At 44.4% G+C, this 11922-nt stretch overlaps 1 protein-coding gene across 1 annotated transcript in view; it reads right to left on the reverse strand.

The window, feature by feature from the left end:
• Positions 1-11922, reverse strand: part of RUVBL1 (RuvB like AAA ATPase 1) — a 55792-nt gene that overhangs the window by 18034 nt on the left and 25836 nt on the right. The window contains exons 4-8 of the mRNA XM_019658675.1: positions 8541-8692; positions 5413-5502; positions 4510-4659; positions 2648-2711; positions 1047-1245 (exon numbers count right to left, since the gene is read on the reverse strand). Of these exons, the coding sequence (XP_019514220.1) occupies positions 1047-1245; positions 2648-2711; positions 4510-4659; positions 5413-5502; positions 8541-8692 (655 nt within the window). The remainder of the gene's footprint in view (positions 1-1046; positions 1246-2647; positions 2712-4509; positions 4660-5412; positions 5503-8540; positions 8693-11922) is intronic.

The following is an 11922-nucleotide window of genomic DNA, read 5'->3' on the forward strand; positions in this document are numbered from 1 at the left end:
GAACCAATTAAACTGAATGTAACACACCGCTATTCAAGAGGCAAGTCTAGGTGGATCAGCAATCTGAGTTCCTGACTCAGTGTGGCTCCAGCTCTGTGCTAAGACAGTCAAGGGGCTTGGGGTCTCTTTCTGGATTCCCAGCACCCCTGCGGCCAGGAGCACACAACCTCCAGGGCTCTGTTCCCCTCACTACTCTGCTGTGGGCTTGAAAAGGGGCTCCTCACCACCCCACTTCATTACCCTTAGCACTGCTTGGATCAGGCCCCGACTTTCAAACAGGAACAGAGAAAACCAATAAAACAAGAAAACTACGAAGTATGGGATACTGACACTTAGGCTTGTAAGCTGGGAAGATGGTGTGTTCTCGGGGACTCACAGGCCTACAGAATGCTCAGGAGAAAAAAGAACCTCAATCAAATCCCCTGTCCCAGCCCTGGGACCATCTCCACAGGGTGAGCATCATATAAGCATCTGCCTTCCAGATGTCAACACCTCCCCTTTTCAAAGACAGGCCTAAAGGGGTGGGGGCAGGCACCAATGTGGCTCCAAGAAGGTCTGAAATAGAAAGAAAATTCTGGTTTTGCTACAGGTTTCACTATCAGAAAGACCTGGGCTCTCATCCTATCTTTATGACCAGGACCAAGTTATGCCACCACTGGTTCCTCATCTGAAAAGTGAAGCCAAGAATACTTACCTCCCAGAGCTAGTATGGGGATAAAAGTTCACATGTAATATCACCCAAGGCCAGCCTGTCTGACCTACCCTTTGCCCACTCCAACTGCATGACAAAAATCATACCCCACTCTAACCCCATGGGAGGCCCTCATATTCAGTAACAGGGTGGCTGTTGAGTTTGGTGACCATGACAGATTGAGGCTGACACATGAACTACCACTAAAGGCAAGCCACCCTGGCATGTCTGTCTCAAAATAAACATGACTTCCCCTCCCAATTCCTGACATAATGGGTTTAAAGTAATCCACGAGGAACAAACGAACCCAGATAGGAGGTGGAAAACCCTCATGGCTGGCAGGCAGCCACTCTACCTGATGACACAGTTGCCGCGGTTGGATGCAAAGATGACGATGGGGGCAATAGAAGACTCCAGGGCCCGGTGCAGGTAGGTGAAGCACTCGATGTCCAGCATGTGGACCTCATCAACGAAGAGCACGCCTGGAACCAGCTCAGCAATGCCCTGATCAATGTATTTGTTCACCACCTTGTTAATCTCCCCTCGAAGTTTATCTACGAGACAGCCAGGGAGCACAGGCAAGGTCAGTACCAGGTGGGGAAATCGGTCACCTTTTCTCTTCTCCCTCCATCTGCATTCAACCCAAACCCAAATTTGGAGCATGGTTTTACTGCTAGCTATGTGACCCCAGGCAAGTGATGTCCCCACTCCAGGCTTCAGTTTCATCATCTGAAAGGAGGTATAATCACACCAGAAGTCACAAGATTGGCAGCTCCCCCTCAAGATGTACTTTAAGTCACACTCCCCACCAAGCTTTATTACTCACTCCTACCCAAACTTAGCTCCCTGCCCACTCCCAGAGACACTGGAGTTTGGGAGCCCTGGATGAAATGATTTTCAATATGCAAATTTTCCTGTTCTGCACTGATAAATGACCTTTCTTTTGGCCCTGTATGACAAGCTTAATTAACATTCAGTCAAGTGCCTGGACGAAGGAATGAAGGAATGAATAGAAGTCGCATGTAGAATCCTCTCTGGAAGAAAACCCGTGAGGAATAAAAGGTTCTCAGGAAAGGTCCAATCTCAGGGCTCTAAGAGGAATGAGCCTCTCAAAAGTTAAAGAACCCATCTAAGGTCACAGTTGTCATTTTCCAAACCAGCTCCTGTGCTATCATCAGGAGGAAGCTGCTCATAAACACAGAAAATGAAGATTTGATACAGCATTTCCCACCAAAGCTATGAGACAGAGATGGTCAAAAAAAGGGTGCATAGTCAAAATCATGTTAAAATACAGAAACTGCTCTTGGCAATTCTAGTAGAAAGACCTCAGATCACTCCACTGGCTAAAATTTTAAAGAAAATAGATGTTTTAATGTTTAACATTTTAATGTGACAAAGCTATAGGTGGTAAACAGGGGAAAAAAAAAGGGACGTACCAGTTGGGAAGAGAAAAAGGGTAAACTAAAGGTCAAGGGAGCAGCAACATTCCTGCCAAGCTCTGCAAAGTGCCCAGGAGGCTGAGCAGGGCGGGCTGGGGAGCTCTGGCAGGGGAGGAGGGTTCAGTACCTAGGCAGCAGAGCTTATTGTGCTTAGATGTGTTCTGGTAGGAGCTATCCTGAAGAGATGGGGTGACACAATCCACATTTCTGGGACCTCAAAGGAACCAGAGACAGTGACATCCATCTCTGAAGATGAATGCAAGGATATTGAATGCAGTCAAAAAAGTGTGCTAGCATGCAGGAACAGAGAACACACGGTGTGCTGTTGGCTATCTAAACCAGCCAGAGATTATTAGGATAGAGTCAGGCTCTGAAGGAAGAGGAAGAAAGAACCTGTCCCAAGGCACTTCCTCAGCTTTGGGGAGTCACTCACAGAGCCTCAGAGACAGGAAGGATATCAAAATCCAGGGCCCCCCAGCTCTGCTTATGGCTCACAGGCCTCGCTGTTTTTTTTTACCTGTGATTTCTGTCTTCTTTGGCTTCATTAACTGGCCCATCATAGATAGGATGTCTTGTCCCCCCTATGAAAGAAAAGATTTAGAGTCAGTCTTGCTTTCTAAGGCAGCTGCAAAAGCCTTACCACCACCACCCTCCATCCCACCAGTTCCCAATGTCAACTTGACATGGGGTCCTGAGGTGTGTAGACCCTAGATAGCCCCACTGGAAAGCTTGAGGAGCTTCTAAACATAGGACTTCTTAAGAGGATCCCCCTGACCTGCAGGAATCAGATGAAATCCCTTCATCAGAAGTACAAGCTCTGTGGCGCCTAGCCCAGCCTCCATCTCCAGCCATATCTTTTTCTAACCCCACATTCCTTGATAAGCCAGAAAGGACTCTTAACCCTTCCCTGAACACCCTAGCTCTTTTATGACTAAATGCTTTTGCGTATTCTAGTCCATCTGCCAGGAACTGCATTCTCTTTCTTGGGAAACTCCCAGTTATCCGCTAAAGTTCAGGTCAAACACCCTCTGTGGGGCGTCTGACCCCTAATCCCCTCCTGATGTTCCAGCTCCCTTGGGGACAGATGGACTATCAAAGTAGGTATAAGGGTGTATCTAATAATGTTCCCATGTCTCCTCGCACTAGACTTGGCTACACAGTCACATTAACGTAGTCCTGACCTGGAGCTGCTAAGAGTCTTGTGAACCTGCCCCTGCATAATAGCAGACTCCTAACAGGCTCACCACCTGCCTGCATTCTGCCCGCCAGCTCCTCGTGGTGCAATCAGCAAGAGAAGGCTGCTGTTTTGTCATTTACCAAGCATTTGATGATCACCTGTTGGTTACCAGGTCCTGGGACACAGAGGTGCTCTCTGAATGTTCAAGAGTAAAAGGTAGCAAATGTTTCCTGAGTTTCCTGAGTAATTACAACACCTAATCCTCCAAACAGCCCTGCAGGCAGGAACTATTATGCCCATTTCACACAAGAGGAAACTCAAAATCAGAGAGCCTTAAGTCACAGAAAACCCGGAGACCCAAAGCAACTAACTAGCCAAGCTCAGTAGTGTTGGAGCAACACAATCCCTAACTTCTTCTCAGCCCAGCATTCTTTCCAAGTCACAGGCTCCCAGGAGGTTGGCTTGGGGAGAGCCATTCCACAAGCAGAGGAGACCTGTTGGTCCAAGATGATTCTTTAGCAATTTCTTGGCCAAGGCTCCAAGGGATAAAACACCCAAGGATCCAATTTCAAGTTAGAAAGCCTACTCCCTGCTAGTGAAGAGGTGGCCTCTCTTTGATGAAGAGGAAACCAAATGAAAGACTGCCAGCAAGGAAGATTTGGGTTTTTTAAATCACACATTTTCCAGAGATGTCATAAAGTCATACTGTACTTTCTCACATTTTATTAGTCAAAGCATAAGTATCCATCTTCTACTCAGCAATGAAGAGCAGCTACAATCTGTTCCAAGTTATAAAACTGGGGATTTTGCTCAGCAGGGCAAAGACAGCTTTGTCAGGCTTTCTGAAATCCTGCAAGAAAAGGCTCAAAGAACACTCCTGCCCTCCCACCATTAACACCCAGAGAGTCCCAGGTGTGAGCCCGCTGCTGCTGGAGAAAAGCCACACAAGAAGCTGCCTAGCTCAGGCCCAACAGCTTGGCTGGAATAAGGAACAATACACATGAAATCATCTGTGACTAGAGCATTTGAATTAGAACAAAGGAGTCCCTCGTAGCTCATGTAGCTGTTAATTGCTGAATATTACAGATAGAAAAGGACTGGCTGCCCTGAGAAACAGTAGCAAGACTGACAATTTACTCCCAGAGCTTCCATGCACATGCAAAAGGTTTGTGTGCCAGGTCATGCTGGTATAAAGGCAGTACCTGGGGCCGAGCATTGGCCACGTCCAAGTCATGCAAGGTCACATCCTGGATGATTTCTTTCTTCTTGTGCACATCCCCCTTTGGCAAGGGGACATACTCTTCAGCTTCAAGGTCGAATTCTGTGGCATAGGTATCACACCTGCCCTGCCTCTGCAAAAGAAGAGAAACCTAAGTGCCTGGTGAGTTTTCACTGCCAAGTCCCCAAATGGCACATTGCTAAGTGAGATAAAAGTCTCAATTCCCAAGTGTGGCCCTGACAGCCTACTTGACAAACTCCAAATATGCCCCACTCCCCTGCTGCCAAGAGAAGGAAGCTATCTGCTCATCACTGGTCTCCAAAAACCCAGTTGAAAAACACCTGATACTTTCTTCAAGAACCTTTTTCCTCCTCTCTTTTAACTGTATGCAATTCCTGATAAAGGGCAAATCCAGTAGATTAACTGGAGACGGAGGGAGCTGTTCAGACTCTTTTGTAGGTGGGTGATTTATCGTATGATATGAAGTATTATGCTCATCCATTAAACAGTGAGGAACACTGTACAGGACACTGAAAATCAGATATAGAAAGAATGCCAACTAATGCTGCATTCCTTTCCACATGCATAGATCTTGGGAAGAAAATACCAAAGAGATAAAAGGAAGATTAAATACACTGCGCATTTCAATTTGAAAGTGACTACAGTTGTTTTGCTTTCTCACCATGTACTCTCCCTCTAGACAGGTGTTGTAGTATTTTTTTAACAGACTGTTTTAGAATAAAGATAAAGGGAAAGCAAACTTTATAAACATATAAGGGCAACTGCTGACCTTCCATCAGCATTGTACAGGACACCGCATACCCCCTGAAGCAAGCAATTTCCTGATCACCTGGGTCTCCTCATGGCAAACAAATCACAGCATTACCTTCACGGCTCCACTGTTGGCTTCAATGTAAATCACATCTCCAGCCTCTACTCGTTCTTTTTGCAAACTTTCAAAAATGCTGGGGTCCAGCTTAAAATTAAAAAAAAAAAAAAAAAGTAAATCAGAGACCTGTAATACATATTATATTTATTTCTGACATACTGTAAAATATCTTTCCATAAGAGACTTGAAGTAGCTAATGACTGTATGCAAAGAGTGTATTTGTGTGTGTGTGCATGTGCGTGTATATTAGGATGTGTGAGACTGGCTTTGGGGGTTTTAGTGTCCTAGAGAGAAAGAAGGAGAGTGAGTGTACCCACGTGCAGGGCAGAGGGGCGGCAGCGGAGATCTAGTCTCCTTCTTCCCTTCACTCCTAAGGTTGCAAACTGACCAATATGGCTCGGACTACTTGTAGGTGGCCTCACTGTCCATGGGACCACAGGCCCCAACAGCCTTTTAGAGACTGCTGTCCCCATTTCAGTCTTTCCCATTTCTCACCTAAGGTAGGGGAGGAACTTTCTGCAACTGAAGCCAAAGCCTGCTTTTTCTTTGTGGCTGGCATTCTGTGGGCCTATGATTTTAGACAAGGCTCTCTGAGCCTCAGTTTCCTCATCTATATAACAGCACCCAGGGTGATCATAGATATGTAAAATTCAAAGGGAAACATAAACCAGGATCTTTCCCAAGCCTTTTGATTCAAATTCCAGTGTTTATTCCCTTGGGCCTGCCTGTTTATATCTCCAGGAAAGTAGCACATTTTGGGAACTGTTGCTTTTCTCGAGATCATCCAGATTCCAACTACCCTTGGAGATCGATATTCTAGGACAGCATCTTTTGTAAGTCAGTATTCAGAAATAAGTTTCTCTTAGTTAAACTTCACATTTTATAATGTGAAAAAAACTTGGGCTTTGTCACAAACAAAATTAAAGAGTAAAAACCCAAGACTCGGTGAAAGAAACCAGACACAAAAGAACACATATTGTATGATTCCATTTGTATGAAATGTTCAGAAAAGGCAAATATATAGAAACAGAAAGAAGATTAGTGATTGCCAAAGGCTACAGGTGGGAAAGGGAAGCTACTGTAAATGGGCATGAGGTTTCTTTTGGGGTGATAAAAATGTTCTAAAACTGGATGGTGGTGATGGTTGTACAGCTCTGTAAATAGAGTTAAATTCCTTGAGTTGTACGCTAAAAATGGGTGAGTTTTATTGAAAATTATATCTCAATAAAGCTGCTGCAAATGGTAACCAGAAGAACAAAGCCCTGAGCTCTGCCTCACTGGCTGGGTGATGCCTGATGGCCTCCTGGAGCACTGCCATGAGCAGGAGGGATAGTGGCTGGTAAGCCCCTGACACAGGACCTGGGATGAGGGAGGCACTCCATACTGATGGCAAGCATGGTATTCTCCTTCACATTTAAATACCCACCAAGTATTTGAGCTCCGTCTATCCAAATATCTTATACATATGCTCAAAATAGCTAGAAGTACTTATTTTGGAAGAAACCGTGCAAAGCAGCCTTATGGATAACTGAAATCTAAACTGCATGCCTCATTTTACCTATCCTATACATTGGAGTATACTTTTTTTTTGCTTCAAGCATTTTTATATAGGTTAATTTCCCAAATGAATTGTTTGAAGACGTAATTACTGGGAAGGTGGCAGATCCTACAACGAAATCTAATTAATACCAAACAGGATACATGAGGGGCAAGTTTAAAAGAGTGATTTGCACAGGCATGCTCCTAAGATGAAAACCCTATTAGGAAAAAGAAAAATGGCCCTTTGAAAAAGAGACATTTTTATGATCTCCATAAAGTAGTGACCAAGAAACCACCTCATAGAATCAAAGAACCATAAAATCACAGGGGGGAGCAAAGATGGGGAAATTATATCATACACTGCAGTCAATCTACCGCAGTTTACATATGGGAAAATAGAGGCCCAGAGAGCTCAAATGACTTCCAAAGGTCACACAGCAAGTTGGAGGCTACTCTACCAAGTAACCAGCTGTATGACCCTAGGATAACTGCTTACCCTCTTTATGAGCCTCAGTTCCTTTATCTGTGGGAAATTACACACACACATACACACACACACACACACACACACACACACACAAAGTTGTGAACAACAATGGAAATATTTGTTGATGCACTTTGCCAGGGCCTGGCACAATAAATGAGAGCTATGATGCTAACATTATTTATTATTAATAAAGCAAAGCCTATAATCCATATTGGCCCATATCTCTAACTGAAGGCTCTCACAATGACATCAACAGCCACCTTGTTTTAGGTAACTAGGCACCGCATCCAAAGCTACAACTTTTATCCTTAAAAGAACTCTGAGATAGGTAACTTTTATTCCCATTTAACAGATAAAGAAACTACTGCTTAGAGATAAAGTCACTTGCCAAAGGCCACAGAGCTATCAGCAGCAGAGCCAGGATTCCCCTTCGGACTTTGACTCCAAATGTCCCCCCCCGCCGCAGGTGCCCCTGCTGCCGGCACCCTCAAGGTTTACAGGACAGGGGGCTCAGGGGGTGCCATCCAGGGCCTTCCACAGTGCCGGCACTATGGCTTCTCCATGAAGTCCTGGCCTGAGCAGAACAAACCACTGAAGCTACTCCAGGTTTCTAGGCTCTGACACATGTTAAGGAACTGCAGTCAGGATTCTGTGTTCGGTCCCTTGGAAGTCCATCCATCATCCATTCTACAACTCTTACCAGATTACTTAATGCTCTTGCTTTCTGTGAGCATGAGCATTACAGCTGAAAAATTAACGCCCAGGTTCAGAGAGAAGCCCAGGGTCTCTGACAAATGGTCATAACATGGGATACAGGATGGCAGAAGGTAGACTCGACTAACCACACAGCTCACATTTTAACATACACAATTTCCTAGGAATAAATAAGAAAAGTAAGAGCTACCTTTATTGATCCTCCTGTGTACTGGCCCTATACTTGGTACTGCTTTATCCACATAACATCCTCAAACAGCCCTGTGATGATCATTGGCCACAGTGCACAGACAAGGAAACAGGACAGAGAGGTTATACTGCCTGCCCAAGGCCACAGTGCTGAGAGATTCTGAGGCAAGAGATGAATCCACAAACATGTACTCACTTTCAATTGTTTGGTTCCTTTGGCTGTTTTGAGTCCTATGATTACATGGCTAATGGTTTTGCCATACCCCCCCATGGGATTCTCTGTCTCACACGGAGTTAGCTCTGTGACTTCGCCTTCATAAACCTCCTTGGTCTCCTTTATCCGCAGCCCTGGAAGAGATGGCAGACGAGCCCTGGTAAGAGGCAGAATTCTCTCTCTTGCTCCTTAACAAAACTTTCATGTCACAAGAATTAACAAGTCAACTTTACCGATGTACATTCAAGGTTTTCATCCTGCGGAGAAAAGCACTATAAACACAAATGTAAACTGCAGAAAAAATGTAAAATGCAGAAAAACAATTTTATGTCAGCTTTTCAAAGGGACTTTCTAGGTTTAAATCTAGAACTAAACAGAGAAGCTGTAATTCTCAAAATGGCTTCAGACATCTGCTACACCTCCAAGGGGGTGAAACTTAGTGTCAGCCTCTGATTCAGCCTCTGAACCCGAACAACAGCAGCAACTGCCTATGCCTCACTACACTCCTCCCAACACTCTCAGACTTAAGCAAGGTAACCACTGGGTTGTCGGAAAAGTCATAACATTTTTTTGTCTACATTTTTCAAAGGTCATTTATTTATATAAAGAACAAAGATCAATCAATGATATATTGCCCGTTTTGTTCGATAACATTTTGCCATCTTTCAGTGAGCTTCATAATTCCTCGTTCATAGAAGAACCTGTCTTTATTTGCAAAAAATTGAACAAGGTGCTGATTTACAGCCTCATCTGAATTGAACGTTATACCATGCAAGGAGTTTGGAAGACAGCGAAACAAGTGGAAGTCTGACAACACAAGGTTAGGCGAATACGGTGGAGATGGCAACACATCCCATCCAAGATCGAATAATTTTTTCCCCCCCAATAATTTTTGACAGGTGAAACTTGTGTGTGGTCTCGCACAGTCACGATGGAACACAACTCCTTTACAATTAATAAGCTCTGGACATTTCTGGATGATGGATTAGTTCAAACTGTCCAATTGCTGACAGTACACATTCGAATTAATTGCTTGGTTCCTTGGTAGAAGCTCGAAAAACACGACACCTTTAAAATCCCACCATACTGAGAGCATAACCTTCCTCTGATGAATGTCTACTTTTGATGTCATTTGAGGCAAATAATCACATCGGAACCAAGACCGTTTGCACACCACATTGTTGTAAACAATCCACTTCTCATCATCAGTTATCAGTCGCTTCAAAAAAGGATCATTTTCGTCACGTTTAATAAGCATATCACATATGTTTATATGCGCCGTCAAATGACTCTGAGTTCATGCGGAACCCAAATATCGAGCTTGCTTACGTATCCCAGCTTCTTCAGGTGATCGTGAATGCTTGAATGATGGATGTTCAATGTTTCTGTAATCTCTTGTGTCGTGTAACATGGGTTTGACTCGATCAATGCTTTTATTTTGTCGTCATCAACCTCGGTGGGCCTCCCTGACCAAGGAGCGTCGTTGAGATCAAAATCACCAGTATGGAATTTCATGAACCATCGTTGGCACTGACGTTCTTGTAGAGCAGTCATCGTAAACTTTATGCAACTTTTCAAAAGCTTGACGAATGTTCTTCCCTTTATGGAAGTAAAACAGTAAAATATGGCAAAAATGCAGTTTGGTCTTCCATCTTCAACTTCTTATAAAATCTCCAAAACTCAACCAAATCGTTCATTTTTTTTTTTTTAGAATGAAGCTAGAACTGTCAGCTGTCAAATGACATAGCAATAACATAGATGCGAATGACTCTAGCGCTTCCAAAAAGGAACTAGTGCCATGTGTTGCAAACATGCGTCATGACTTTTCCGACAACCCAATATATTAATCAGAGCTCCATGCCGACAGCAGATGATACCTGACCCTGCCAGGTGTTCTGGGTCTCCGGCTGACACTCACTGTGCACCTCAAAAAGAAATACCCAGTGTCATTCATTATTTTCAGGTTATTCTGTTTTCCAAGGCCACAACAATTTCCAAAGCAACCCTTCCCCTCCATTGTAAAGCATTTATAGCTTGTAGATTAGAATATTGTAAATGAAGGCAAATGTCTCTCCTCATTCTAAACATCGCTTAAATTGGCTGTTCAATAAGTGTTTGTTGCCTAATTAACTTTTAGAACATGATCTCAGTGCCTTTTGATATAATGTTTTTGCTGCCTGAAGTACTGTTCCCTCATTTTTGGCCTCGCCAACTGCTCCTTACAGACTCTCTGTTTAAAACTCAACCCCTCTAGAAAGCTTACCTGACACACCCTCTTCCTCACCCTCTGGATCACTGCACAGCCACTTGAGCCTCCCACTGTGCACCCACACACAGAACCACAGGGGCTTGTAGACCTGACTACCCCTCTGACAGACTGTCACTTAGGCTGAGGGCCTAGCATATTGCAGGCACACAGGAATGGATGAAGAAAGGAAGTCACTTAAGGTGAGGGAGTGTCTTCAGGCAGACCATCCAATACCCAAGAAATCTGCCTGCAGATACTTCAGCACATTCTATGTAAAGTCAGACATCTCTAAGGAGGTGGCCATGTGATGCAATAGCCCAAGGGTCGGCAAACTGAAGCTTGCGAGCCACATGCAGCTCTTAGGGTATGTTCCATCTCAAAAGTTTGCCGACCCCTGGAAGAGCCAATCCTGTCCCTCACAACAATTTAAAAATTATTCAAGAGCCATAAATATATTTTTACATAATCACCATTATGTGAGTAATATCCTTAAAAATTTTTATAAATGAAACTATGATAGTTTTATTTTCATTTTCAATTTTACTTCAGAACCTGTGGCTCACAAGCCGCAGTTTGTTGACCCCTGGCAGCTCTTTCGTCTCAAAAGTTTACAGACCCCTGCAATAGCCTATGTCACCATAACACCCCCAACCTTAGCACCAAAATCCAGGTCTAGTCTAGAACAAGCTTCTTTTTCCCTCCAAAGTCAATGCAGGCGTGTCTCTGCCCACTGGTTCGGGGGACAGGGAGGAATGACCAGAGGGGGCATAAGGAGCTTTCTGGAGTTCTAACAAGGTCTGTTTCTTTTTTTTTTTTTAAAGATTTTTATTGGGGAATTGGGGGGATGGGAACAGTGCTGGGGGATTGGGGAAGGGGAACAGACAAGTTGCTGTCGATTTGTTCTTCAATCTAGTTGTGGAGGACGTTGCTTCACTTGCCCAAGTTGGCACCATCATTGCGCTCTTCCCTGGAGAGGAAGATCAGTCGCCGGCTTCTGGACGGCCGCTCACTGCGGCGGCTGGCTGCTCAAGCTGGCTGCTGGCTACACATGGTAGCCCATGGCAACCGACTGCCACAGGGACTGCAGCCTACGCCGTCGCCAGTGACTCACGGCAG

Source organism: Hipposideros armiger, unplaced genomic scaffold (genome assembly GCF_001890085.2).
Source record: "Hipposideros armiger isolate ML-2016 unplaced genomic scaffold, ASM189008v1 scaffold_286, whole genome shotgun sequence".
Lineage (NCBI taxonomy): Eukaryota > Metazoa > Chordata > Mammalia > Chiroptera > Hipposideridae > Hipposideros > Hipposideros armiger.